At 36.2% G+C, this 27,277-nt stretch overlaps 1 protein-coding gene across 5 annotated transcripts; it reads left to right on the forward strand.

The window, feature by feature from the left end:
• The first annotated feature begins 219 nt into the window (after positions 1-219).
• Positions 220-26,261, forward strand: LOC124404757 (nocturnin). Of its 5 annotated transcripts, none has more exons than XM_046879120.1 (5): positions 220-505; positions 22,026-22,246; positions 22,816-22,881; positions 23,014-23,601; positions 24,466-26,261. In XM_046879120.1, exons 1-5 carry the CDS (start codon positions 282-284, stop codon positions 24,762-24,764), a joined length of 1,398 nt encoding a protein of 465 aa, XP_046735076.1. In that variant the 5' UTR covers positions 220-281; the 3' UTR covers positions 24,765-26,261. The 5 variants fall into 5 exon arrangements, with proteins under 5 accessions (XP_046735076.1, XP_046735079.1, XP_046735078.1 ...); XM_046879123.1 differs by lacking the exon at positions 220-505 and adding an exon at positions 7,022-7,158; XM_046879122.1 differs by lacking the exon at positions 220-505 and adding an exon at positions 14,899-15,047.
• Positions 26,262-27,277: the final 1,016 nt, after the last annotated feature.

Genomic DNA, 27,277 nt, shown 5'->3' on the forward strand with positions numbered 1-27,277 from the left:
CCGGATGGCCTGGAGCAATTGCTGACGTGCCTTTATCTTCACGGCGCTATTTCCGTCCGGAGAACCTGCCGAGATAGTCAGTCGATCCTGAATCTCCGAGCGACCAGCAGCACCAGCATCACCAGCAGCAACAGCATCATCGCCACGAGATCGAGATACGAATTGATATAGCGGAACTGAGCTTTGGCTAAGATCGTTTCCGGTGAAACGACTAAGAATAAAAGGGATCTACTATTTCCCGAAACATTGCCTCGAGCTAAATCGACACCTGCAGCTGTTAAATGGAGGCCGAATTGACCATGGCCACGGAAGAAACACGCCAAGTGGCACCGAACTTGGCCAAGATTCGGGAGTCCTTAGCTCTCGCTGAGACTTTGGCCAGAGCTTCGCTCATGACATCGCCGGCTGCCAAGAGGCGGCTGGCTGCGAGGAGCATCGAGATGGGAGAGTATGGATCATCGGGAGAATACGTGCCGCCTAAGGCGCTGCTCCTCTACTTAGTCAGGTAAACACTTTTCTTTTCCTCGCTGTTACAACGACTCGTCAGGAAGTGGAATTGAAACGGTTTAAAAGATCCTCAAACACCTCGAGTTGCCGATTTTTTGCGACTAAACAACATTGAACACGTGACTTAGAGTTTCTTGGGCGATAAAAGAGTAGGATGAAGACGAATCGTCGAATTGGAAGGATGACATCGAAAAGGCACGTTTTTCGTATCATGTAAATATCAACGTCTTGACTGAAACCTCTCGGTTTATACCTTATAGTACAGTGGCGTAACCGGTTATTTAATCAGTTCGAAACGTTTAGTGGCTAGTTTTGTCGATTTGTAACTGGTACAAATCGTGCAGGAAGTTGTCCTGTAATCGCATCCTGAATAAGGTATGCTTTGCAAATTTATTGTCGAACTTTATTAGCTGGATCAGACCTTGATAACTCAGCCTTCTCCATCATCCGCGCCATCATCGTCATCGTCATAAGTGTACTTTGCTTGAATATATTACCGAGTCATAATTCGACGGTGAAGTTAAAACTCACACTTTTCAGTGAGTAATCGAGGACGTGTGTTTATAACAAGTACACGTACGTATCGTGTTTGTTTGCACGCTAAGGATGAGAGCAACAAACGGTATATTTCGTCGACCTTACTTAATTCCAAATAGTTGCAAAGCTCATTAACATCATCGACATCGGAGTGTATATCAACCAGTTGTATGCATAGACTTAAATTTCTGGGACAACCGCTCGGGTCGTTGCTGTTTGACCCAACTTTTTGTGTTTATCCATCGAAATGTTTTTGTTCCGATGTTTGGCAGCGGCAAATTATTTACGAAACATTTTTTTACGGTTCAAACACGAGTTGGGCAGAAAAACTAACAGCCCTTTTCATACATGATTATGAATACCCAGAGGCGATATGTCTTCTCTCGGTAGAAGAAAATTAATCATTTGTCACGTGATAATGATCTGTCGTTTTTTCTTTTCCACTGTCATTATTATACACGGTTTTACATGTGTGGAAAAAATAATTACCGTTTTCCCTTTTTATTTTATTTTAGTTTTTTTCGTTTTTCTCTCAATTCAACAGCTATACTAACATTTTCTTACTTCGAAATTCGTTGTGAATGTAACTTTGGTTCGCCAAAAAAATACCGTTTCATTAGCATACAGAGGTTATAAGTGATTATCAACTTATATATATATATATATGTGTATGTAGATACATATATACGTATTTGTTACGTCTGATGCTTGTTTTTAAATTTCACCTTCCGCACGTTTGCGAATATGAGATAAATTAGTGTTAAAAATTACCACGATATTCCTGAATCTATTTTGAACATTTGATTTTTTTATTTTTTATTATTATTTTTGTTTCTCTAATAACGACGCATTTTGTGAGTTGTTTAAATATTTTGACGGTGTTGTGTTTTATTTTTGTGTGAATTATAAAAAAAAAAAAAAAAAAATCACACTTCTCGCTAGAAAGCAAATAAGAATTATTGTATAAAGTGTTAATTCGGTTATCGTTACGTCGGAGTGTCGTAACCGAAAAGGATATATACCGGATTATTAAGCGAGTGCGCTGCGCTGTATCGGGAAATTTATCGATAAACAAATATCGATGAATCGATCAATTTTTCCTGAAAATACAGAGAATTAATTACGAAATGGTTGCATGACGTGATTAGGAAGAATTCGAATCAACTCCCGGAAAAAATTCTCTGATGAACGCGGAGTGGTTTTTGTTATCGTTTTGTTTTTACTTTTCCAATAGTCGTTACCGTTACAGGTATTCCACGACTATTTATTTACCAGCAAACGAGACTCCGGGAAAAAACTCGTTGGATAATTCTTACTAATCAAGCAGCTCCTGTTTCACAACTCGATTATTAATTAGCCTCTCGGCATTTTGTTAAACGTGACTTGAAACACGTAGGCTGACAATGAGACACTTTTCACTGACGAGTCTTCGTTATAGTTCGTTTCATTTTTTCTCCACTCCGTTCTTCGTTTAGATTCTCCTAATCGTTCCAAATTCCGTCGTATGATGTACATATGTATATACGTATATACAGTTGTAATGTAATGGAGTTTGATAAATCTGTATATTTTATTTATTCTTGATGTTGGAAAATATTATTTTAGAATATCAACAACAGCACGGGGTCAATGTAATTATTATTCAACTGCAGGGTAACTTGTTTACAAATCCGTTGCCAATCCAACGCGTCATAAGAATAACTTATAATTTTCAAATATTGTAATTTCCGTTACACGCCACCATTTTTCCCTTGCCAAATAATTATCAATAATTATACTTATATTTTTGCATTACGTATAAATCTACAGAAAGCATTTAAATATCGTCGACAACGGAGAGAAGAGAAAAATTATATGCAAAAAATTTATACAGTTTCTTAAAATTGCTAAAAGCATAATAGCCCGCATTTTATCGTTTTCAACCTCTGACATCGAAACGGGAATGAACTCACGTTTTAGAATATCGACAAAATTTTGCGATTTTAAAGAAATTTATTAAACTTATACGATTTATTGCCTAACAGTCTCGTATATTATGCATGTAATTTCTGCAGATGACAGTTTAAAGTTCGAACATTATTCAAATGGTATTAACAGTGATTTAAAATTTTTTTAGGATTGTTATTATTTCTGTGCCAACAAAATTTTATTATACTCATAGTTTCCCTACTTCTCCCCCCCCCCCCCCCCCACTCTCTTCACGAAAGTGAATAAAACGTAAAGAAAATCCTTTAATAACAAAGTAAATCTTGTACGTTTTTTGAATTTTTGATTTTCTGATATCAGAATTGATCGAGAAAAAAAAAGCAAAAAACTGACAAATCAATACGTCAAGAGATAAAGTAAAGTTTTTTGCATCGATATCTCGGATTGTAGAATAACGTTAGAAGGCTTCCAAAGGTTTATTAATTGCCGCTAAAAGATGTTCAATAAATCATACACGTCTCGTTCTAAAAATGAGAAGAAAAAAAGGAGGATAAAAAACCGAGTCAGGTGGTTATATGATAAAAAGTGCCTACGTCTTTCGAGGTAATAATTGCTGAATATGTTTTTAACCTGTGATAATTTGCCGTACCGTTTTTTCACTACGTAATGTGTGATAAAATATGACTGGTTCACGAATTGTTGGTTGGTGAAAAATTAATCCGAGATTCGGTACAAATCGCGATTATTATTAATAAAGACGATATTGCAAATCCTGTTTGATTTTATAGAACAGTTACACAATTAATTGGCGTATGAATCGTATAATTTTAAATAAGAAAACAATTTCAATATTTACGTATAAGAATTAAATATTTTTACACAGTTGAGTTATACCTCATTAATTTTCAACAGCGTATGCAAAGTCATTTTCAAGTATTTTGATTTTCGGCTATTTTTCTACCGGGAAAGAAAGAAAAAAAAAAAAAAAAAAAAAAAAGAATTACAGAATCAATCAAGTACAGAGAAAAAATTGTGCGTTTGTTTTGCAAACCGAGAAAAGATATTTATATTCAACTTTGCCTTTTACGGCGAAACGTGTGTTTTCTTATATTTTACCAAATATTTCAGTGCTCGTTATGTACGGCGAATTTTTAAAGAAAAATTTATTCAAATCAACTGACAAACACTTGACTTGAAGTATTTCTCTTTACTTTGAGCAATACCGTCGTCGATTTGATCGCTGATTCGTAGATTACGAAAACCCACAGTAGTTTTTTTATTTGGTTCTATTTTACTGATTCATCAGGCCAATAGCCTCGCTATGCATAGCAAGTGGAAGTTCATGTGCATTCTGCTTCCGGTATACAAGCAACGGACTTTTTAAATGGACATGGAAATGTCTTATAAAGTTATACTATATATAAATACTGGGATAGGTTTGGTCAATTCTAGAAAAAAAAAAAAAAAACAAATTGATCAGTATTTAAAAACCGGTTCTGGTCGTCATTTATAATTTATTATATTCATCTATCCGTTTACCAGGCGTGTTCAAAAACTGGTTGGCGTCCGTTTTTTTTTTTTTTTTTTTGTTTCATTTTCCAAATCAGTTCTCGTGATTATTCGCGATTTTCTAAATTGTTATTCATTTTTTGACGATCACGTTCGTAGGGAATGAATAAATTTCCATTCATCATCAAAACAACTCGGTTATATTGAGCAGGTCACAATTCCATGTTGATCGTTTGCCTTGTTGCCAACTAGGCACTCATTAGCATTTTCATTTCTTCCAAAAAGAAGATAATTCTATGCTTTAAAAGCTATGTTAATTAAAATTGAAAATTTCTCAACATGGGTATTATAATTTTTTTCCAAAAATAACGGTGCAACATGGAACAGCTATGTACATAACAGCTGTATATAAACAAACCTGCATATTTTTATGTTGAAAAATTTTTGTATTCCTCACATGCGTATATTTAACATTTTGGTCTTCTTTGGTGAAAATATTGACCTAATTGTCCGGCACCTTTACTACATATTGGCAAAAGCCAAATACAATCGAAAAATATTTGCTTTTCAATATACCGCAGCAGGACCAGAGTCGGCATAATATGTCAAACTGATGAAAAATTATAAGGTTTATACACTCATTATACGCATTTATTTATTACTTGAATATTTCGCGATCGTCATAATTTGTCTCAAAAAAATTTCACCCAGAATGTTAATTTTTCTAATAGTTTGTCCAATTTATCGAACTTGATCGCTAATTACTCAATTGCAGCACGTGCTGCGGTGTAAAAGAACCTTAATTGTTTTTTTACTTTGTCTGGTAATGTTATTTTATTAAAATTAAAAGCTGTATTTTCCCGTTGCAAATAAGGTTGACATTCGTATCTCTTGGCCAAAACATCAAACAAGAAAAAAAAAAAAAAAAAAAAAAAAAAAAAAAAAAAAAAAAAAAAAAAAAAAAACGGAAACAAGTAGTCGTTTGTAATATTGTACAACTAGTCATCGCAGCTAACCATAATTTTGCGCTGTACGAATTCTTCAACAGGTATACAATTGTACACACTACAGGTTTACATATAATAATAACGATTATAAATTCTGGTACAGCTTCGCGAGGTGTTCTTCTGCCAACAATGATACGTTTAACACAAAGCAATGCGGACTGCTGCGGTATTTTTTAAATCATGAGTAAATATTATTCCCTGTCACTCGTTTGTAACGGTGATGAAAATATCACCAGAGTTTTTTTTGTCATTCGATTGTTAACCTTTCCTTTTTTCCTTACTTCCCCTCTTCACACCTCCACGTCCAATAATCATTATACATGAAACGTCTGCACGATAATATCGTTCAATTTTTCATGGGATAGAAATCTTGGAGACAAGAGTTTTGAAATTTAATTTAAAAAAAAAATAGGGGAAAAGTTATAAAACTGCAGCGTTAAAAGTCCCTAGGACAGAGACAGAGCTAGTTGAAAACTCGGCAGCTCGAAAGAGATAAAAGATTATCGACAACACTCTCAGCAAATTTCGGAACGCACGCACCCAATATCGATCTTCAGGGTCAAAAAATTTTACTCTAGATTTCGTAATATAACGCAGGTAACAAAGCCAGCGTGTGGTTCGTGACGTCATAGAGCACGTACCAAAATGCGGCGAGAAATTGCGTCACCGGCCAATACGCCAATCGTATCGGTCATGCACGTGTGATTATACACGATTCTCCTGGTGTATTGTAGTTCAGTTGTGTACGTATTACGTGTATAACCTTATACCTATAATGGAGGTATATAATGGGATGTTACTTATACAGAGAGACGTTATGAAGGAGGCAATGAATTACGACCCAGTTTCGTTGGCTCGCTATAATATACCTTACCTACCTACTTTGCGCAACACGGTGCACGTTTAAACTCTTGTCAGTCTGTTTTTTTTTTATTTTTTTTTTTTATTTTCATTTCGTTCTTTCTTTATTCTTGTGTTTTGAATTTACAATTTTTTTACTTCTTCAAATTCGAAATGTGGACGTGCCCTACACGGCAATATGGCGTCGCGTCGGTCTGTCAGCTGATCGTTTTAGGTTATCAATTACGCATTTATAGAGACACGGAAAAACTCGTGCAAACTTTTGAAGTGAAAGTGAAATTTATGATCACAAATTTATTTTATTTCTTTAGGGTAGTTTTATATTCTTTGCCACCAGATGGCTATTAATTATTCTGTACGGTTTATCGGCAGCGGCTGTGGCAAATGTTTTTAATGTTTTACCTGTACACGTAGCTGAAAAATTTTTCACCTAACTTATGCTGAGGTTAAAAACTTGAAACGCTTTCAGGAAAATCAGTTGATATTCATGATCGGTGAAAATTTTACACTTGAACGGTGCCACTTGATAGCCAGTCCGGTTCTCGACGAGGGCAGGTAGAAATTTTGAAATTTGAGAAAAACAGACAGCGAGTTCGAAGACTGAAAAATTTCTGAAAAAAGAAGAGAATAAAAACATTTTTTTTTTTTTTCACTTTTTCGTCTGATTTTCGAATATATTTCTCCAAGTATCAAGTATAAAAAAAAAAAGAAACTCGTTCGACATGTCATCGGCAACGAAAAGCTTGGTCAAGTGCAAATCAGCAATATCTTTCGCGCACAGGAAGTTTTCCAATCTTCTGCTTCAGCCAAGGTAAGAATCACTTTCCTAACCTGAAAATCGCACGCCTTAAATTGATTCTCTGCATGCAAACATGTAATTGGAAAAATTCGTCTAAATATGAAGTGTCATTTATAGATATGACAATCATGCATAATTATCACGAAGTCAATATAATTGTCTAAAGGAAATAGCCATTTGCGGTAAGGAATTCATATCATGTTGAAGTTATGGTAACGGATTCGTAACGATTCATGGTGAGGAAAAACTGTTATTTTGGTAAAAACTGTTTGAAATACAGTAAACCGCGATAAAATGAAATATACTAATAATTTGTCATTCTAGTTATTTTAAAATCATTGTAAAATTAAGAAAATAGTGACTTTTTCTCTACAACTGTTTTGTTACGATGACGTCACTCCCTTGAACCTCGTGATTTCGTTCCGACGCGACGTCGAATCCTACCATATTAGCGAAGTGTAAGTAATAATTAATTAACCCTTCTTCGCAAGTTATGAACGTACCTAAATTGTATGTTTACAAAGTTATTTTTATCGCTGGATATTTACACGCAATTTTCAAAATATACAAAGAAACAAATCAATATGTTCGCGATATGCAGTCACTCCATCTAAGTGAGGTTAAGAAACCGCAGAAAAAAGTAAGGAGAGAGAGAGAGAAAGAGAGAGAGAGGGAAGGAACCTGAATTATGAAAGAAAATCCCATACGAGCAATTCTACTTTGTCTTAAATTACCGCGGCATTAACCGTTTCGAATTAAAAGGATGAAATTTCATAATCTGCTGTATTAAATTCATTACCAGCACTTCGATTTAGTCAGCGATTTCGTTACGCCGCGGCATAACTTTCTCGCATATCGCGACATTTGAAAGAAATGTGTGATCGCTGCTGATAAATGTTATCCATAGACTGTCAGTTAAATTTACATTTGAAAAATATTTAGAGATGCACGAGTCTGGCTAAAGCCGCATTCTTGGCATAATTGGAATTCTTCTGTTACGTATTTGTGTATGTATACCTACCGTATATATTCGTGCGTGTGTAAAATATCAAAGCACAACATACTCGAACAGTAATTGTTTCATCGGCTGTACAATTCAATATCCGCTTGTATGCATATTACGTCTACAACATCGGCACGCTAATTCAAGGATACATTCATCTATAATATACATTCGAAATATTACAACAGAGGTCAGCAACCAGATTACAACCTTCCTACCAGATTACACGCGTCGAGATCACATACCTATAGTTTATTAACTAATAATCTCCAACTCCGTATATTGCACTATTTTTATTCCCTTTTTTTTTTACAATATTTAACGTAAAAACTAATGTATTATTCTTCAATTTTTTAACCCCGTCTTTAGCCTTGATCTTTTTTATTTACTCATTTGTTTTTCGTTCGATTTAGGTTTGTTTTTTATCGTACAAATTATTGCAATATTTGCGATTACAAAAATCAAATAAATATGTTGAAAAAATGGAAAGCGAATGTTTCTTACTGAGCAAAAATACTTGTTAGTATTTGAATATACCTGTATAATATATATATATATACACTCGGGTCATCTTACGTAAGGATATTCCGACACGTGGATCTATGCAGTTGTAGTATAGGTGTAGCGAAATTAACGCGAAGATAGATAGATAGATATAATGCACATTATGTTAGACCGATGATACGTGAAATATCGCGCGGTGAGAAAAGAGAGGGGAAAAAGGGAAGAAGAGGTAAAAAAACACCACTAGCTGGAAGATTATACTTTCACTGTCTGCATCGTGTTTTATTTATACATATAAATAGATATGTATATCTATATACATATACGTGTGCGTATGACGAAGTCGACATCGCGGGATTCTCCTGTGATTTCTAAGAAACTGATATTACACTGAGCTGTGTGGTAATGAAACGAAATTAGTAGAAAATAATTATAACAACTACAATAGTGATGATTATTAATCATCAGGGATTATGATGACAATTTTTTTTTTTCTCTCATTATTCGACAGAATGAATTTTCAAATCGTACAAGTAATTAAATTCAGCATTAAAATGCGTTTAAATATTGCGTATTATATTCCTATTTATACGTTGAAAGGCGTATAAAGTAATCTTTGTAACGTAAAAGTGCAAATCGGATTGAAAAATACGATTCCATCTCTGTAGAACGGTGAAAGATTCAGATGATAAGGCACGAAACGTAATTTCATCTAATATATAGGTATATCATATACTTAGTCAAATTCGAGTCAACTGATTCAAATCTAATCATTCGAAAAAAAAATCTAAATGTGCGTAAAAATTATTTTACGAAGGCTTTAAAATATTTTTCAAATTTACGAAATCCAAATTACATATTTGTGTGATGCTATCTGTAATCAACATCAAATTACGTAAAATTTAATTGGACAATTTGCTGATTATCCCGTGCAAATTAATTTGGAAATATCACGATATCAAAGCGGTGTTTTACACATTGAAATACAAAAACTATTTACTGTTAAATAATAATCGAAATAGTCTGGTTCTCGGGTATAATTTGTATAGGTCTAATGCGGAATGTGCGCACCTTATGCGCGTGCGTCAAGTCGTTCGAATTTTATTGGCCGAGAGTTCGCGCCTGATTGAGCAGCCGACGCAATACCAATCGCAACTGTCAGAAAATGTCCCTAGAAGGGACACCGTTAGCTGTGGGCTCCTAGGGACATTTTCTGACACTCGCGATTGGTATTACGTCGGCTGCTCAATCAGGCGCGAACTCTCAGCCAATAAATTTCGAACGAAATTAAACCCTCGATTTGCACCCCTGGTTTCACCTTTGAATGTACGAAACGGTCTTACATCTCAAGATTAGAATAACTGCATAGAGTAACCGTGAACAGCGATTTATGCAAAATAGCGGAATGAACGAGAAAGTTTTACTCTTGATTTCGTTATCAGAATAATTTTCTATGTTTTCATCTTGTCATTTTTTGTAATAACTTTACTTCGTCAGACTACAAGAATCCCTACAATTGCTAAAGTCTGCAGGAAATTTTGTCGGGGTTTTTATATTTCGTTTCAATCAAATCGTTTCCACATTATGAATCGTCACGTAGTTTTCCTACATATTGCATATGCATTATTGTTCTTATGTAGTAATAATCCTTGAGTAAGTAAAGCGCTTTTATATGTGATAATAGTTACCCCATCCGATGTAAAAAAATCCACATCTAGCAACTAAGGGAAGACCCACGACGTCAAGGAAACAATAAAAAGTGACCAGGATACGCGTAAATTCTAATAATCCTTTTTTTCCAAAAATTTTTAGTAAAATTTATACAAAATTTTTTTCCACTTGTATAATAACCCTAGAACACTAGTGAAAAAAAAAAAAAAAAAAAACTAGAAAAAAAGCAGCACGCGTAAACGAAACATACGATTATGCTACACCTAAAATGCGTATAACGTAAAATTTTAAGGGGTAAACAGCATGTCATAAGATATTATTTGCAAGGCTGCTTGTTTTTTTACGGAATTATACTGACAATGCAAAGTTACAGGATTTCCTTCGCTTGTGTTTGTAAATATTATTTGTACGAGCTGAGGTATTGAAAACGGGCGGAAGATCTTCGTAAAGATTCGATAGAATGTATCGACGACGTAACTAAAAAACCGTTTGCGCAAATAGGTATACATATACACACCCACATACGTATACGTGTGATTGTATATGTATACTGATCCCTTTGAGGAGATATACTTGCGTCGACATTATTTATTATACCACGTGTCGCTTCGTCCGACAATGAAAAATCCTTACAAAAGGGCCTCGTCAAATCGACGACGTCCCAGTTCGTTCGTTTCTTTTCCGAATAATGTCTTCCTCTTATCGTTTCTCAATCATTTCACGTTACACGTGTGGGGACCTGTAACCTCGCGTGTGTACATCTTTTAAAAGCTTTTGACGCGCAAGGTGGCGATTCTTTCATCCCATAATGTTACGACTACTTTATATTATATCCTATTATATACGCTTATTTCTCGTATCTTGGATTTGTTTATTCGCAAGAGAGCAGAGAGTTGGAAAATACTCGAAACACATTTATACCCTTGTGTTATTTGGATTTCTTCCAACTCATGATTATTTGGATAATTTTTAGTGGAAAATCTTGGACACTGTTGTCCCATTTTTCGAACAGACTTATAGAACAGTTTTTTCTTTTTCGTCGAGATTGGGGATTTTATGTGTACACTGCATACCACTCGCAGGTCTAATTATATCGTTATTAGGACGTTGGGAAATTATTGATCGTTCATTTTCTTGGTCAAAACAGCTCGTTAATGTCAACTGTTGTTCATTCACATCGTGGCGAGTCTTTAACACGATCACTACACGTCGTTTCACGTTTTAAAACACGCGAAACTATAATTCGAAGTCGATGTCACCTAATTGTTGATAAAATTATCTCCGGGATTTTTTAACTTCAAAATTATTTGTTCGAAACTTGACGCAGAGTTTCAAATAAACTTGCCAATTATCAGGTCTGTATATACGATTTTCTGGAAAGTTTTTAACAAATCTCAGACGACTTTTGTCACGAGAAAAAGACAAAATTTCCTTTTACAAAAATCATCCGTTATTATCGAAGAAAGTATAACGATTCACAATATTCGTGATAGGCAGGAAATATTTATTCTTCGTATTTTCTCTTCACTTAAATGTGGGAAATAACCTCGATGTTTTCCAACTGATTTCTTATCGTGAAAAATAACGTGCAAAATTTACTTTACATTCATTGTAACACAATATTCGTGTCCGTTTTTTACAATGATTCATGTAACAAGGAACTGATTGTAAATTGAATCTAAAAGGAAAATCTTCCAATCGCGATAAAAGAATGGAAAACCAGTTAAAACCTTCCGTTCATGCATGGAATTGTTACTCATATCAGGCGTACCCAAAGAAATTTAAAATTTCTGTATATTACGTAGAGATTTTAACTTCTTTCTGCATCACGTGTACTTTTCACTGACGCGTTGGCTTTAAAATAAAAATATTGAATGAAAATGGCTTTATTTGCATATAAGGAAGCAATTTTCGGACAACATTTGAGATGTTTGCTTTTTAAAAATTTCCCTTTTTCAGCGGCAATCGATTTGTCAAAAAATATCACCCCTTAATCTAATACTTGACAATAAATTATTCAGTAAGGAATATATCTCGAGAAAATGGTAAAAAAAAGAAAAGAAAAAGAAAACTTACCAAATCAAAATTTCACACCATAGTGTAAAAAAAAGTGAATCGTTTAATTTTACGTTCTAAATATATTCGCCGAGAGATTTTACCCGCAATTTCAATGACGTGTTTCCTATGTTCCTTAGAAAAAAGTGTGCATTATACCGTTTCAACGCAGCAAGTGCACACGTTGTATGCACACATTGCGCCGTGTGTGACGGTAACATTCACCTTGGGCCTTGACAATACAATTTTACGTCGTAGTAAACGTTCACCGAACTCACACAAGCACATCGATTCCTCTATCAATCCATGTGTGATAATACGTAGATATAACGTGGATGTATTAGTCGTATGAAAGACAATCGATGATGGGATGACTTGTAGGAATTCCGTTGACCTTAACCAATAGAACGTTGCACCAATGATGCAGTGCAATTCTATTATGAAGATTACAAGAAATGAAGTATAGAATTTTATTTATCGCAATACGATTCTGTGCAGAAAATTAATTTCCTATATTTCGAACATTTCTTTATTGAGGAATCAATTTTTTTACCTCCATCGTTGTGTATCTTGTATTTTATTTTAAACTGGTTGATGAAATTCGTTCGATTTTAGCTCCACCTTTCTTTCGTACTTTACTTCTTCTTATGAAACGCATTACGACGAGTGTCCACCGGCAAGATCCTGATTCAGAATCAGTATCAAACGTATTACATCATACAGAAGCTCTGCAGGTTATTAAATGATTCATGATCTCGCATATTTGTTTTAAAAAAAAAAAAGGAAAAAGAAAAAAATCAAGGAAGTCTGGAAGTTATTCCTGATTATCATAAGTTTGTTTCTGTCAATTTGCCAATGGTTAAAATTCAGTCTGCTAACTGAATAAAAACAAAACTTCTTTCTTACACCGTATTTTTCCATCCTTGAAGTAATATAATATCCTGCGCATGGTTATAATACGAGAGCTGTATGTCGACCGTTTTAAAATTATGCATTTTTCGTTTCCGCGAAGAAGAAGAAAAAGAAGAAAAAGAAAAAACATAAATTTCTACATGCACACCTCGAAAAGTTATTTTCTTTCTTTCTTTGTTTATTTTTTATTTTATTTCATTTTTTTTCGCACACTCGCAATGTGTAATGAAAAAAAAATCATCAGGAATTCATCATTGCAGTCGCGGTTTTAACTTTCTCTGAGTAAATTGCCGCTGTTTTGAAATATTAATCAGGAAGAAATCCACTTTTACGCGATGTTCCGTGCAAACGATTCGTCGGGGTTTTTTTTTTTTTTTTTTTGGTCATTTGCAAACGAATTCGCGAATGAAAATTCCGGCGATAGACGTATAAATTTCAATGGACAATTTATACTTTTTGAATTATATATAACTGCATACGTGTAGAATGTAAAATGGGTATAAAAAAAAATTGGAAAATTGAAACAAAATTATTATTATTGAATTAAAATCGACGAAAAGTTCGATCACAATATTTAATAGCAAAAAAAAATTTGACGAATAAATCTAATAATTTTGGTAAAATCATGGAGATAATTTAGAACGGTAAGCGAAATTCAAAACTGTGCGTGGATTGAAAATCTTCATGGAAAACCTGAATTTGGATCAACGACAGGTGCGTGGGTAATATAAAAAATATAAATAATTGGAACGGATAATACAACTTTAAGCAGGCTGCCGAGACTTCACGTCAGAGAAAGCTAACTTGTGTACTTTAAAATGGTGGGGAATACGGTAAGAGCGAGAGAGCGGGAGAAAGAGTAGTAAATAAAAAGAGAGAGAGAGAGAGAGAGAGAGGAGTGAGAATGAGTGAATCATTGGAGGGGGCAGGCGAGCGAAGATGTCAAAGCACGAGATCGGTATAAGAGTCGGGCCCCCAGAGTGTGAAGAGTCAGTCTATAAACTAAAGTAAACGGAGTCTGAAGAAATCGTTCCAAAGGTGACTTTTTTTTTGTTTTGCCGCAATTTGAACCGAATGAAAGTGGCGATTTTTTTATTTATTTATTTTGTTTTTCATATGTACAGTGAATTTTAAAAGTATCAATAAATAAAAATTAATATTAGAATAATCGGTGAGATAATAGTAATAATAGAAATAATAATAATAATAATGTATTAAAATATCCTCAGTGTATTACAGTGAGTGATAATTACGTGTAAATATAATTATAACATATAACCGCAATTGGTGTGAAAAATGTTGAACACTTGAGAAAATAGAATTTCTTTGATGATCTTGAAAGTAAAGTAATTTTTGGATAAAAAAATTGAGAGGTGTGAACGAGTGTAAAATTGATAAGAAATTTTTCTTAATCTGTGCACTGATATAATTAATAATACATTAAATAAGAATCGACAACGTTTGACGAGTATTCTGAATAAAATTATAATCAAGAATAAGAGTAAATAAAATATTACATTAACGCAAGGCGGAGAATTAAAATCTGGTTAATTTCCCTGAGTGATTGCGGAATTGACGTGATAATAAAAAGAGATAATTATAAATAATACATTCAGAAGCACAGCGCAGTGATGACTTCGCAAATGATGTTTCTAACGCTGCGAAATGACGAGACACTTGCTATTATGACCGCGCCGTCAACCGCAAAAGAAGATAGTCTTAAGCCGTATCATTTGCAACATTTCATTATTCAACGGTAAGAGAGAAAGAGAGAGAAAATTATACCTTGAGTTGTGTATTGCAATTTCAGTTAATTGTGCCTTTAGAATGTTGCTTTGTTTATTTATGTATCGTGTGTCGTGCGAAAACTATCAGCGATTCGGTTTCGCGATACAAAATACTCAGGCGTATCTTCCCGACTATATCGCGTTATGCGAATATTAGCCGAATTTATACTGCGGAAGTCTGCTTTGCAATTTATTTTGAATGATTTTTTCACTTGATGAGAGTGCATTGAACCGATATTAACACGTTTATACCATATATTTTGTCCTAATAATCAACGAGTCAATTATTGCGGCAAAGATCCAAGCCCGCAATATCACCGGAAGATAAAACCGGCTGTATCTGGACTCGAGTCAAATCCGTGTAATTTAAAAGTTACACGGTGCCTCTGATTCACCAATTTAAACTTCTAATAGACGTGATAAGCCGTAAAGTCTGACCACGACGATCATATCCTGCAATTGACGAAATAACTCTGATTACTCACCGGCATGCCTCACTAGATCGAAACTTTGAATTCTCGGATTGAGAATTTCGGAGAGACATACGCATCGTCGAATTTTCCGCCTGATTAAAGACAACGTTGTGATAGGAAGTCGACGTATTACAATTCGCGGTTATATTCGTTTGCTCTTTTTCGCGGGGTTACCGCTAATCGCCCATTCGACGTATTCGCATATCTCGAAGTGACGAAATGACGATATTAACCTAATGCAATATATATATATATATTTCCGGAGATAGATAAAAAGAGGTGGGAAAAAAGTAACGAAACTGTGTATCGCTGCAAAGTCCACGTCGGTTTCGAAACTTATGATGGTGTATATATGTATAATATCACATATCGAATGGTACTCGACTTGCCGGGTTTCATCAATCGATCAATACACGTATGTTTGGTGTGGTTTTTCTTTTTTTTTTTTTCCTTTTAATTTAATTGCTATTGACAATGTTGATACCACGGAGGATGTTGTATGCGTTAATAATAACGGCATTGTCGGTAGACAATCTAGTTTACTGCCTCTGAAGATAATAGAAAGTATCGATTGATTGATAAGTCTCACGTATCTATGATAAACTTATACTCATCACTACGCGTCTCTAAGGAATCGGTGACAGCATGCTGCAACTCGTAGGATATTTTGAAATCAACCTTGAGCTAATTGGTAAAAATTAACGCAGTGGGTATCTGGTATAAAATGCATATTTATTGACGAAGACTTGATTAGTCGTTCTTTGAAGTGTCATAATTGTAGAATCACACGGTAGAAATAAGGCCGACTTATTATTAACTTCATGAGCCACGTTTCTGGTAATTTTTAATTAATTTCGTTAACGAGTTAGTGATACAATCATTATATTTTATCACAAAGATATTGCGACAAAAAATTTGTAGAGAATATTGTTGATCGAAACCTTGAGCGGAAAAATTGAAGAAATATTTAGAGATGAATTCTGTGTTTCTGTTCTTGTGAATTTTCTTTGGTAATCTGTTTGTTTTCTATACAGTTTCTATTAACGTCAATCTTACTTTACATGTATGAAATGTGTTTTTACCGAATTCTCCAAGTTTATATAAAATAGTATATCCACGTACGGTATTTGATTTCTTAATTCCCGGCTAGATGCAAATCGGCAGGCTATTATTTTTACCGCTGATTGAGTATTGAATATTCGAAAGGGTCAACAAAATGATGCAATTAGTTCAAGGAGAAATTTATTTCAAAGAAATAGAGAGTCCTGCAGTTTGTAACCTAAAAATTTTTAACAAGAATCGATTTCAGAATGATTAAACTCCGGTGCGTACCATCCGATTCTAATATTTTTGCTTATTTCGCTCGCTATCGACACTGCAAAAAATAGCGGTGTTAAAATTGACCAAAATCGTCCGATGTCAAGTCAGCCATAGAAAAATTTCATGTCATGTCAAGTCATGTCAAATTATAGTTCAAGTAATTCCACATCGTATTTTTCTCACTGCACAAAAAAATTCTCGCTCACAACAGTCTGAAAAAGACTCAACAAAGTTCGTATTTCGATGCATTCCGTTTGAAACGAGCGAACGTGCATATAATAATATAATTGCTGAGTGATATCTGGTGCGTAAAAATTCTACGAGATAAGGCCTCTGAACGGCGGTAATATCCTGCAAATCCTAACTGCTTTGTCCCTTGTCACGTTTCGCGCGGTCGGCATGCCGCTATGACGTCACGCGCGACACCCTGTATCCGCGGTTGCGTTTGCGCCTGCGCAGAGCGAGTTCCCTCAGAGCTAGAAACGCGTATGACGGAGACTTCGGAAGTATCCGAAGCTGTTAGCCGACGGCGAACGGCTTGCTACCTGTCGGATATTCGTGTTCGACGGGTTTTCGCGTGCGTGAGATTGATTTCATGGACGTTTATTTAACGCATCGCTCATAACCGTGACTTGTGCAGTTTTATTTTTCGTGGATTAATCACCTTGCGGAACCTGAATTTCACCGCCGAGTTTAATCGGCTCGTTATTGAGTGCAGATAGACGCCCACCCACGTATTTTACATGCGATATCTCAGGGCAGTCCTCGTCCGCTTCAGGTAACAACACGGTGTGCGTGTCGTTCAACTGTTTTATCAGATAATTTTTATCTACTTATCTCAGCCAACTTCACGGTTATCGCGTTATCGCAGGTCGCGGGTATGTTTGTTATAATTATAATACGTGCGTAAGTGACGTCGAGATATTGAAATCGTGAAAACGTCATGTCGCAACAGGTGAACTTGCCTTGTTTTTTACCCCAAACTACTACGAAGATACTCCCCTTGATACCCACGTGACTGAACAATTTGTAAGTTTGAATCCGTGAACTTGAGCGCGAAATCAGTGAGATTTAAACGTGTTCGACGTTATGGTCGTTTTTTATACGTAACTGACATTAACTGTTTGGTCCATCGACTCCTGAAACTCGTATCTGTAACTGGTCGTGGTGGATTACTATTTTTGTTGGTAAAACGATCACATGACATCGCCTGCAAAGGTTTCTCGTCGAGAAACGGGTTTTTATGAACACTTCTCTGACAGAGCTATTTTTGAATAATTTATATTATGTATAAGAAAAAAAAGATATCTCTCAACGATTATCTATTGGAAACTTACCACGAATAGTCATTTTAACTGATAAATTAACGTTCTGTACTCAATGCTATGAGAATTTAAAGACGAGACGACTCTTATAAGAAGTTTTAGCTTTTCGTCGTAACAAAATTATTCACCGAGTTTAGATAGTCGTCATAGCTTCTATTACTGCGTACTAATCAAACCCGGATTACCTATTCACAGATAGAAGTTTTAGAAGGTTGAATTAGAAAGCCTCTCAGGAAACAGGTGGTTCACGTCTCGCTAAAGGATTATGATAAGGATTATACCGGTTTACTTTGACTTATAATATTGTCTCTCTATAAGCATTCAGCCGAGACTATTTGTACCTACTTATCGAGATATTTTACGATTTTTACCAAATTCATGTACGGCTGCATCGATCCAGCTTAATGATTATCAGCGTCACAGTTTTCTTAGTTAATTTTACCTGATTCCCGAGTTTTATTTTTCGAAAATTTTATCACTAAACTCAAAGCTGTTACAACAGAAAATTTCCTTATTTCGTAGAGAATGCTGAACGAAACGAACTGCGATGCCACGACCTTAATCTCAATTGCTAAACAGCCACTTCAGTAAACAGTCAATGAGTGCTATTGTGTATTTGAAACCTGTACAAGGTATACTGTTTGTCCAGGCGCTCAGACAGCTTTGTAATGAAAGTAAATTCTGTCATTCAATGGGAAAAATTTTCCTAAAGTAAAGATTCCACATCAGTCTCCCAGTTTTCAAATTATTCTTCATTAATGTATTTATAAACACCTTATTTTACATCCCTCCAAATAATTTATCCGCACCTTTGCGTTTAAACAATAAACACACGTGATATAAAAAGTGGGTAGTCTTTTGCAGTTATTTTTCATTGCTAATTTTGAACATTTGACTATTAAAGTTGAATACATTATAAGAAGAAATTTTTATTGACAGTTATTGCAATTTTTAATTTAAATCAATCGTCCAGAAAACCTGTAAAATTACTTGAGGCACGTGTAAAGCTTCGGAATTCATCCTTCGTTCAATTTGAATTCCTAAGAATATATGTATATCTAGCTCTTTGGCTCAAACAGATCCTAGAATAATGACAGTAGGTAATTTTTCACAGAAAAATATGGTGCTCACTCAGGGATAAATCCTGAATATAAAAAAACGTGATGAAAATTTTGATGCAGAGATTTCTTTTCGTACCAGTCAAGAACTCAGTTACGATCAACTAGTAATTCGAGAGTTGAGAAAAACCAAGTCATGAACCGAGAACAATAATTTCATCCTTTTTCCGTAGATAAACAAACACTAACGACGCGAATGATTTGCAAATAAACTGAAACGAATCTTCGGATTAATCCCAAAGCTTTATTCGTACATCCTATAGCTTTTCGAGTCAGCTTTAATAAGTCTCGAGGGCGAAAACTTGAACTGCATTATAAGCGTTGTTTTGTTTATCGCAAGGTGTTTTCCTCCGAGTAACCCAGATCCGATTTCTATCGGTGCCAGGAAATCTCACGTGCTATATGCACACCCATTATACGTGGCTATTCCTATTCTCGTCATCGTAAACACGCATCAGGTGTATAATAAGGTATAGAGATTAGAATTTCCACATCTATATTCAACGCCGTGTCGTCTGAAGCGTTGGATTGGAAAACAGCAGCTGTATACATATACCTACAACAAGTGGACTTAAAATAGGCACTGCCAATCGGCTGCAGCGCATGCGTCTCGCTAGGGCCGCATTGCTTAACGAGTTTTCCTTCCGTGTGACATTGAACTACAACGACCTTGTCGTGATGCCAGAGCCACGCCGAGTCTAGGTCATCCTGTGTCAGCCACGGCCACGGCCTTAAGCCCGTCTCGCACGGCTCAATGCAAGCTCGTCTGATCCGAAGCTCGTTTTTCACTTTAGTCGGTTATCGCATCGGCGGTGGATAAAAAATGTATACTTTATACAATGCGAGCATGTCTTACGCGTTTTTCCCCGATTTTTTTCCGTACACAAATTAACAGTTGCTATGATGGTCGAGTGAATCTGAGAATGCGCATGCGCGGAGTATTGAAAAGACCACTTTTTAGTCCTAGGAGTTGAAAGTGGACTTTTCTGTACTCCGCGCATGCGCTGTCGTGAATAAATCTGAAATTACGCGACCCTAACCTCAATTTCGTGATTCATGAAAAAACGCGCAACGTACGCAAATCTTGTTATGTAAAGAATCGTGTGCAACAAGGAGGCGACGGTCTTTTCGCCACACGTATTTGTAATATTCGTCTTCGAGTTCACCTACGACTCATATTGCAAACTTACGCTCGGCACGAAACACCGAGTTTGTCTCCTTGTTGCACAATACATACATATACGATTATCGCTCATTTTATTACGAGGTTGTCGCACGTCAATATGTTGTCAAACATACACGTATTAAAATTGAAAAGATTTTACCAAACATGCAAGAAAGAGCAAAGAAATATACTGAAATTATTACCTAGATAACAAATATTTTTATTTCAAACCACTTCGAAACCGTTAAAAATCTAACAGATTTATTTTCGTGAAAAGACATATGTTTTCCACAATCAAACTAATTCTAAAGCAACTTTTTGAGCAAAGTTTGATATTTTCTTTCAAACACGAATTCAAATATTTGATCTGAAACGTCTGTTTGACGAATCGTAACCATTCGAGAAACTTGAAGTGAGTATAATAAACTGGTAAAACAAGTCGAACATTTTTTAAATCAACTATTACAAAATTATCGATTGCAACATTCAAGACGAACACATCGGCTCATGTTCATTATTCATACGTAACTGGTGCATAAATAATCAGACATATTGTGAAGCAAGCGACAATTCTGACGTTGATTTCACAGCGACGATGAACGAAGAACCTCGACTTGATAGATCGTATGAATTTGTCGATATTATTGAAATGGAAAGGAACGGCGGGATTGTTGAACAGAACAGGTTATGTTTCAACCCAATAAATCATCCTCAGAAGTTAGTGTTTCGCCTGTTTTTCCTCTCAATTATTTTTCAACCGGTACCGATCACTTCCTACAAGCCGGAAGCGATAACACCTATGGTGACTAGGTCGCAACGTCGTTGAATCGAGTTGATCGCGATGCGACAAGGAAGTGAGTAGCCGATACCCGATGATGATTGCGTGCAAAGAAAGCAAAGTCGGTAAAATATGCGACAGGTAGGCATAATGCGAGATCGGTAAGGCGCAACGGCGTTCTGCAGGAAATCGACACGTGAGGACAGGTCAGGAATTTAAATGCCGTTCCGTAGTAAACGTGTACTACCAGCTACAGTATACATAAAACCTTTCGAAGGCTGCACAGACGAGGAACTCCGCGTTGAAACGTCGTCGAGATTACGCAATACGTAAGACAAAACCGGATTACCTACTACGGGAAACTATCTACTGTACATATTGCTTATGTTTAATCGGAAACTGGCTTAAAGTATACTTTCGAATTTCGGCTTGTTGATATGTAACCGATAATAATTGATGACTTTTATATATATATATATATATATATATACATATATATAGTGTTTAGAAAGTTTGGTATACATAACATAATGCATGCAGTAGGTACGTATTAAGTCAGATATTGTGTCGTTACACAAGGAAGTTAAACGCGTTTCGATGTAATTCAAGATACTTCGCGATGATTGCCGTTGCTCGAAAACCACTAAGAGTAAAAAAATAAACAGAAATAGATATAGGTACATTTGGTAATTTTATTTTACGACATTTTTTGCGATTGAGAATGAGGTTTCTAATTTCTAATATGTTTTATCCATTGACTGCTTACAGGATGGGGAGTTTCACGTCGTCGCCCAAAATTCTAAACGAGGATGCCCAGGACTCGGACGTTAATCTACCGGCTAGAATGTCTCGGTCGGAAATGCTCGATCGGTGTCGTTGCGAAGGCGTTCAGCCGCTTCTGAGACGTCATTTTAAAGGCTTGATCAAAGATGTCGACGTCAATACTGCCGACGATTTTAAAATGCTACAAATCAACGCTGTTCCAAAAAGTTAGTATAACTATGTAGTTCATGTATTTTTGATTTTCTAAACATGTGTATTAGGGTTTCTCAGAAAAAGATAATTTGCGATTTTCCACCTCAGCACCTACTGAAAGGTTTATTTAGGTGAAAAGAAAGGTTTTGACCGTGATCTTTGGGTTAAATATAAACGTCAGGAAAGAAATAATAATTGAAGTGCTACGAAGTGTTTATTTGAAATTTGAAAAAAATGGGAAAAATGTAATGAGCGTGATCGTAACGTAGAACGCTCATCTTTTTTCAGAATCTTTTTTTTTTTACCTAAAAAAACTTTTTGGGTGGCACCCACGCTGTAAAATCGTAGATTATTTTTTTCTGCAACACGCTAATGTATATCCATCATATTTCAAACTTATTCCAAATCCTTTCAATTATCAATAACACGTTAGGAAATTGATTGATCATCGACTTTTTCACATTCTTCTTTCCGTATTCAGATTTTTCGGTATATTTTTACTTACGCTATCGTGTTTCTTCCTAGCAACGATTTTCTATTTCGTTCACATCGATCGACGTTTAATTAATTAACGTTCTTTCAGCTTGCGTGCAGCCGTTAAAGAGCCCAAACAAGATACGAGTATTCCAGTGGAACGTACTGTCGCAATGTAAGTCGATCCGTTAGTAAAAATCGCGACTTTCTAGCTGCATCAGCGTGTCGTCCACTTCTTGGCTTCACACGTAACGTACCACGTGTAATTCCTAATAAAATTAAAATGTGATCTTTCGATGTTTAACAGCGCTGGGAACAACGAACGACAGTTTCGTCTGTTGTCCGGAGGACGCGCTCGAATGGGGAAACAGGCGGTATCAGATCGTCCAGGAGATCCTGGAGTACGCACCGGACGTGATCTGCCTCCAGGAGGTGGACCACTTCAACTTCCTAAAGACCTGCCTGGAGACCCAAGGATACACGGGCACCTTCTTCCCGAAGCCGGATTCACCCTGCCTCTACCTCGACGGCAACAACGGGCCGGATGGATGCGCGCTTTTCTACAGACGCGACAAGTTCGACTTCGTCAAGTCCGACACCAGGGTGCTGGAGGTCTGGCGTGTCCAGAGCAACCAGGTCGCCGTAGTCGCCGTTCTCAGGGTTCGAGAAACTGGCAGGGAGTTTTTGGTCGCCGGTACTCATCTCAAGGCCAGGAAAGGCGCCCTCTTATCGACCCTCAGGAACGAACAGGGCAAGGACCTCCTTAATTTCGTCAGTTCCAGCGCGGAAGGAAGGCCCGTTCTTCTCTGTGGCGACTTCAACGCTGAACCGACGGAACCGATATACAGAACAGTCTTGGGATATCCGGAACTTAACTTAGCAAGCGCTTATGCAGGTGCGATCAATCATCATCGGACAACGTTTACTTTCCTTACTACTCTACCTTTACGTACCAAGCTCTCGGATGCTCTTCATAAAGAGATGCTAATTTCAACGTTTGCATGAATATTACCGCGAAAGTTGACGCGGAAAGTTTCTAACCGAACTTTTCCAAACCAATCTCAAATACATACACCCTAACGATTTGATCATGCTGCAATATTCATCGGGTTATTGATAAATGACTTTCGTTAAATCTGTCCTAATGGTTTTTAAACTCGTATTTAGTTTATCGCTGAAATTACACGAGTTTTCTAAACGATCCCTACAACTCGTTTCCGACTTTGGACTCGAAACTCTAGACGTATCAAATATATGCTTGGAAGTGTAAAGAAAGTAGACATGTTTTGATCTGTTAATATTCATCAGAATTAGCATCAATTGGATTCAAATTTTGCAAATTCAACTTTGAAAACCTAATCGCTTTACCCTTGCCTACAAGGTTATGAGATTTCTACCGATTATTTCTAATATCTCAAATACGAGTGAAGATTAAAACAAAAAATTGAACACCAACGTCCGGTAGAGACTTGTTCATTATATGTATACACGTAAATTTCTCCTTTATCAATGCACCGTCACTTGCAAGCATTATACATTATACGGTGAAAGTTCCAAGTAGTCGCAACTGGAAACGAAAGACTTCTGGGTATAAACAGGCGTATGATCAATCACTACAGTTCCTCCTCTCATTCCGGACTTCCTGTTCGCGTTCCACTTGGACTCGAGTTTAATTTTCTTTTTTCTGTTGTTGTTGTATTTGCCATTCCTTGTACCATTTTTTTTCTGCCAATTTATCAACGTATTGATCGGCTTGCAGATTTTTCAACCGACAAGGACATCCCTTCGATGGACAGAGAGCCACCCTACACGACGTGGAAGGTCCGTGACGAGGGCGAAGTCTGTCACACCATCGATTACGTGTTTTACAACAAAAACGCCTTCGCGGTGAATGCTGTTCTCCAGTTTCCAACCGCTGAAGATATCGGCGAGGGTCGCGTGCCGTCCTACCAATATCCCAGCGACCATTTCTCGCTTTGCTGTGACTTCCGGTTTCAGGATCAAGAGATAACCGACCAGACGCATATAGAGGAGCTCAAAGGCATTAGTAGCTTATAAAAAATACTGTAGTGTTATTCGCACACCGATCGTCTAGCTATTATTAGCGGTTTATAGGTACCGCAGTTATTTGCGGCGTGTATGTGTATAGTAATGATGTTCATGTTTGTAATTACGAAATTCCATGAATTGTTTAATTAATTGATCAAGAGGTAATCGTTGCGATTACGACTTTCAATCAATACGGACGATTAAATCTCCGTTTTTTACTCTCGTATCGTAATTCCGATTTACATTAGACGTTAAGGAAATCTGCGATTAGAACGTGAATCGCGATACGTCGAGAGGTGACATAGCCTAGGTGTATTTTTAATTAGAAAACGTGCCTTTTTTATTACCGCTACTATATGTTCAACCAATGAATATAAGCAAATGCTGGATCTTAGACGTTGATCTCTTACTCGTGTAGTAGTGACTGGAGAAATTTAAACATGAAGAGAATTGGTTGTTTCGTGCCTGCTACAGTGACAGAGAAGAGTGCGAGGCTACCGCACTGACTTGGTTCATGACGCAAACGCAATGTTAAAATTTTCCGGTTTCCTTCCTAAGTGAAAAAGAATAAAACACACAAAAACACAGACACATGTCTCTGTCAATCGTTTGGTAGTTTCTCTTCCTTTAAATTACTTGTGTATATATTTATACTATAGAATTTAGTTAGTAACGTGATAGTTCCATGCAAACCGTGTATAAAATTGAATTTATATATACGACGAAAGTAGGAGAGATAAAAAAATTTCTGATTATTGTATTATTATAATATTCATCAATATTGACACTGGTTCGTGATCAAGAATATCCTGAAGTTGTATTGGATAGTTTACTAAAACATGTCCCCACCACTTTGGTTCTTTTTTTTCTTTTGTACATTTTTATTGAAATCACACAAAAAATTAAATTTTACTATGAGCCCCCTAGCTCATTGAGATACGTTTAACTTTATCATTTTACAAATAGCACGAATACAGAATGAATTGAAGAGGATTAAAAAATGATGAAGCGATATGAATACAGCTGAAAATGCTACGATAATGAATAGCAATCGACAAATTATTGCTAAGTACGTAATTTATATGAATATTTCATTTCATTTCACTAATTACAATCATTTAGATTGAGGTTCTATATGTAGTACAAAAATACAGTCGCAGCCTCACGTATCACGCTTGTGTGAAACTATATTACATCATATATATTATGTTATTTTAATGAATTTTTTCTTCGTTCGCTTTATTCTACTATTGTTATTCGATAATGTTGCAATAAGTTAAGTACCATTTGTAGAACAACGATGAATGAATTGATGTCGACGTATCATCGTGATGGGTGTTAACGATGATATTGAATAACTGATTCCAGTAATTGTTACGGCTTGTACAATGGTCCGAAAGAATTGTGATTTAGACGTTAATTGAAAAGATGATAATGATATATCATGTATTGGTACATCTTGTATATGTATATTAAATGATATTTTTATTAAAATGATAATCTGTTGGTCAATGAATGTATTTACATTTTCCTGATCCTCTCCATGCTCATCGTTATCGTGAAGCGGGCAAATATTGGCGCGATATAGTCCGGAACTCGGAAATCCTGAGGATAAATGACGTCGATATAGCGCAGCAACGGATTCATGCCAGAGTAGGACCAGTAGCGGAATGATGACGAAGGAATTCTTTCGGTTTTTGAGTGTAACTCTTGTTCCGTTACTCGCGGGGTATTCAGACTGCGCGCATTCGATTCCTCTCGCGAAACGACGTTAATAGGGTGCGTCAAAGAATGCATTACAACATGTTCCAAGATGATCTAAGATTTCTGAAGAAATCCTAAGGGGTTAGCCGCGTCTTTTTTTGGAGTCAGGACTCTTTCGTCTCGAAACCGATTCGTATGACCCTTTCTAGAAGAATTCGACCGCCAGGAACTCAAAAAACACATGAAAAATAGCGTGGGACCAGCAGCAGAGAAATTACGACAAAAATCAGCAGTTTTTTGGCTGTAACTTTGCAGGCGATGCTCGCAGCGTTTTGGGACTGCGCTTGATCGATTTCTCTCGCAAAATTGCGTCGAAATAGTGCCTCACAGAATTAATTGCAGCACTTTTCAAAGTCGTCGAAATTTTCACCAAAAATGCAAAGGGGTTAGCCTTGGATTTTTTTTGGCCGAAAAATCTTTTGTCTGGAAATCGATTCGTATGACGTTTTCTAGACTAATTCGACGCCCAGGAACTCAGAAAACACATCAAAAATAGCGTAGGACCAGCAGCAGAGAAATGACGACGAAAATCATGAGTTTTTCGGCTGTAACTTTACAGGTGTTGCTCGCAGCGTATTGGGACTGCGTTGAATCGATTTCTCTCGCAAAATTACGTCGGAATAGTGCCCTACAGAATTAATTGCAGCACTTTTCAAAGTCGTCGAAATTTTCACCAAAAAGGCAAAGGGGTTAGCCTTGGATTTTTTTTGGCCGAAAAATCTTTTGTCTGGGAATCGAATCGTATGACGTTTTCTAGA

Source organism: Diprion similis, chromosome 3 (genome assembly GCF_021155765.1).
Source record: "Diprion similis isolate iyDipSimi1 chromosome 3, iyDipSimi1.1, whole genome shotgun sequence".
NCBI classification, from domain to species: domain Eukaryota; kingdom Metazoa; phylum Arthropoda; class Insecta; order Hymenoptera; family Diprionidae; genus Diprion; species Diprion similis.